Source organism: Manis pentadactyla, chromosome 1, assembly GCF_030020395.1.
Source record: "Manis pentadactyla isolate mManPen7 chromosome 1, mManPen7.hap1, whole genome shotgun sequence".
NCBI lineage: Eukaryota > Metazoa > Chordata > Mammalia > Pholidota > Manidae > Manis > Manis pentadactyla.
This window is the reverse complement of record NC_080019.1, coordinates 155,836,174-155,839,016: the sequence shown is the minus strand read 5'-3', so window position 1 is coordinate 155,839,016 and position 2,843 is coordinate 155,836,174. Positions and strand designations below refer to the sequence as shown.

The window sequence follows — 2,843 nt, the reverse complement described above, 5'->3', positions numbered from 1 at the left end:
CACACACACTGAATATTATGACATCACATCACCTTAACACTATTTCAACACTGATAATATGCACTGGTAATAAAGCACCTCATTTTCAACAATACATTCCTTTCACCTTTAACATATTATTGATTTCTTTATCTTAGTAGCTTCAATATTTTTAACTCGAAGATTGAGACCATTACTATCCTATTTTGCTCTTGCCTCATCTTCTCAATGCCCATCAATACTTAGTTCTCCATTCTAATCTCTTAGTTTTCTGAATTAGTGAAACTTTTCAGATTACCCAACAACATACAAACAGTTATAAAGGAGTTTATAAGGCATCATAGACTGTGAGGGGCAGCCCATTTCTAGCTCCTCATAGAAGCACACAGAGCAGAGAGCATCTCTTATAGTTTGGCATCGCCCTACTGTCTTAACTCTCTTCTCAGGTTTTCCTCATTGCTTTCCATTCAGTGTATCTCTCCATGTGACGTGAGGGGTGAATCCCCACAAGAAGTGAAAGTCACTCGCCACGTCCCAAGTAAAGTGTCATGAAAGACCTGATGGCTAGCAGAATTCCTGGGATCTGCCTCTGTTCAAAGACAAATCTGCCTCCTCCATGGGGTTCAATGTAATATGAGTATTCAGGCTTACAGTTGTATTATTATCAAACATATCATACACAAGTACTTTTCAGAGATGCAGCATTATTTTTGCACTTAAATGTTTAATAAGTGCATTTGTAAAACCACATTGAAGAATTTACAATCATGTAAAATGTTCCATTTGTTTTCTGGTTTAGTTATATTAGTTTTCATATAAATATGTTATTTAAAATCCTTGTATGTTCTTTAGTACCATATGCAAATATTTTAGAGGGTATTAGGTTCTAATATGTTAAGTCATTAAAATATTAGGAAAATTATAATGGCAAAATCTCTGAACATTAAGCAACACATAGCAACATCTAATCTGTACAATTTTGTGACTGTTTTAAGTAGTGAGAACAAATATTACCCTGACAACTAAGCATTTCTCTTTAACATTTTTGTCAGTGAATCTGTGACTTTCTTATTTCTCAGGCTGTAGATAATTGGATTTAACAAAGGAACTATGACTGTGTAAAATAGAGAGTCCACCATATCTTGATCATCTGATTGTGCAGCTCTAGGCCGCACATACATGAAGAGAAGGGGGCCATAGTATAAAGAGACAGATAAGAGATGAGCTCCACAGGTGGAGAAGGCTTTCTTTATGCCTTGTACAGACTTCTTTTTTACGATTGTAAAAAGCACTAGTGTATAAGAGACAAGAACAATGAGAATGGTGAACAGCTGTATTGATCCAGAGAAAATAAAAACCATCAGCACATTAATCAAAGGGTCAGTACAGGAAATCTTAAACAGTGGCATGATGTCACAATAAAAGTGGTGTAAAATGTTGTTACCACAGAAGGTTAATCTGAATAAAAAACCTGTATGAACTAAGGCATGAAGAACACCACCTACAAATGATAAGACTAACAGCTGGATACATAGTCTATTGGTCATAACCATTGGATAAAGTAAAGGGTTGCATATGGCTACATAGCGATCATATGCCATACTTGCCAAGAGAAAACATTCTGTGGTTGCAGTGACTACAAAGGAAAAAAATTGTATCAAGCATTCAGAAAAAGATATCATCTTACTCTTGGCAAAGAAACTGACCAGCATTTTGGGGGTCACTGTGGATGAGAGTGATGTATCCACAAACGCTAAACAACCGAGGAACAAGTACATGGGGATGTGAAGTCGAGAGTCATTCCAAATGAGAGTAACCAGGCCAATGTTCCCCACAATGGTGATGAGATATATCACCAAGAACAAGAGAAACAGAGGAATTTGCCACTCTGGTTGATATATAAGTCCTGTGAGAACAATCTCTGTCAGCAGGGTTGCATTTTCAGTATCCATGTCTTTGTTGGATGGTCCCTGAAAAGAAATTAAGTAAATGTACAAAGAACATTCACAAAGATATCATAAAAAGAAAACCCTAAGAAAAAAATTGAAATAAAATCACACACTAATCACAATGCCCTTAAAATTATTTACTACTGTTATATATATCTGGACACTATTTTGGGGAATTCAGGTAAGGAAAAATGCAATTATTTCACTGCTAGAAACTTATAAGATGAACAGTTTTAGAAAAAATGAAAGACATCTTAAACATGAGCTAAAAATGGCATAGTTGAGTGTGTAGAAAAAAATCTGTGGTTGGATATGGATGAGGGGGAAGGAAAAGAAGTTTGAATTATTATAACTTGAGTTGAATGCCATGTGAAGGACCTTGAAACTTATTCCTTAGGCAATAACATGTCTCCAAAATTCTAAGAGGAGTGGCATCATAATATTTTTTAAATTAAACATTTTTAGTGTAGAGAAATATGCTGTAGGAAGGGGAAACTGGTGTCAGAGAGCCTTATTAGTCAGCTGTTACTGTGTCTATTGCTGTCAAAACCTGATACTCAGAATTGTCTGGGGGATTTTTTGTATAAAATATAGATTATGAGGCATTACTGTAGATGTTGCTTCAGTGGGTCGAGAATGATTGCTACTAATCTGCATTTTTTAAATGCCCTCCAGTTAATTCAAATGCATGTGAAGTTCTGAGTGCATAGGTGATATGACATTGGGAGTGGTGAGGAGGACAAAGATATAGATCAAAATAAATTATAATGTAGAGCTAGTAGTACTTGGTGACAGATGTGAAGGAGAAAGGAGACACTTGGTTGACTGGGTCAATGGTCATTCAAAATTCAGTTTGAGAACAGATGCTGTGGCCAGTTTGTGGAGAAAGCATCCTCTGAACACCCAGGTGAGAGC

The 2,843-nt window shown here is 36.1% G+C and overlaps 1 protein-coding gene across 1 annotated transcript; it reads right to left on the bottom strand.

Moving 5' to 3' along the window:
- Positions 1-888: 888 nt before the first annotated feature.
- Positions 889-1,976, bottom strand: LOC118927875 (olfactory receptor 5H2-like). The gene has a single exon (XM_036916562.2). It carries the CDS (start codon positions 1,929-1,931, stop codon positions 1,002-1,004), a length of 930 nt encoding a protein of 309 aa, XP_036772457.2. The 5' UTR covers positions 1,932-1,976; the 3' UTR covers positions 889-1,001.
- Positions 1,977-2,843: the final 867 nt, after the last annotated feature.

What these genes read in the sequence shown, in the direction of transcription:
- LOC118927875 (XM_036916562.2), bottom strand. Translation starts at nt 1,931, where the DNA reads ATGGATACTGAAAATGCAACCCTGCTGACAGAGATTGTTCTCACAGGA.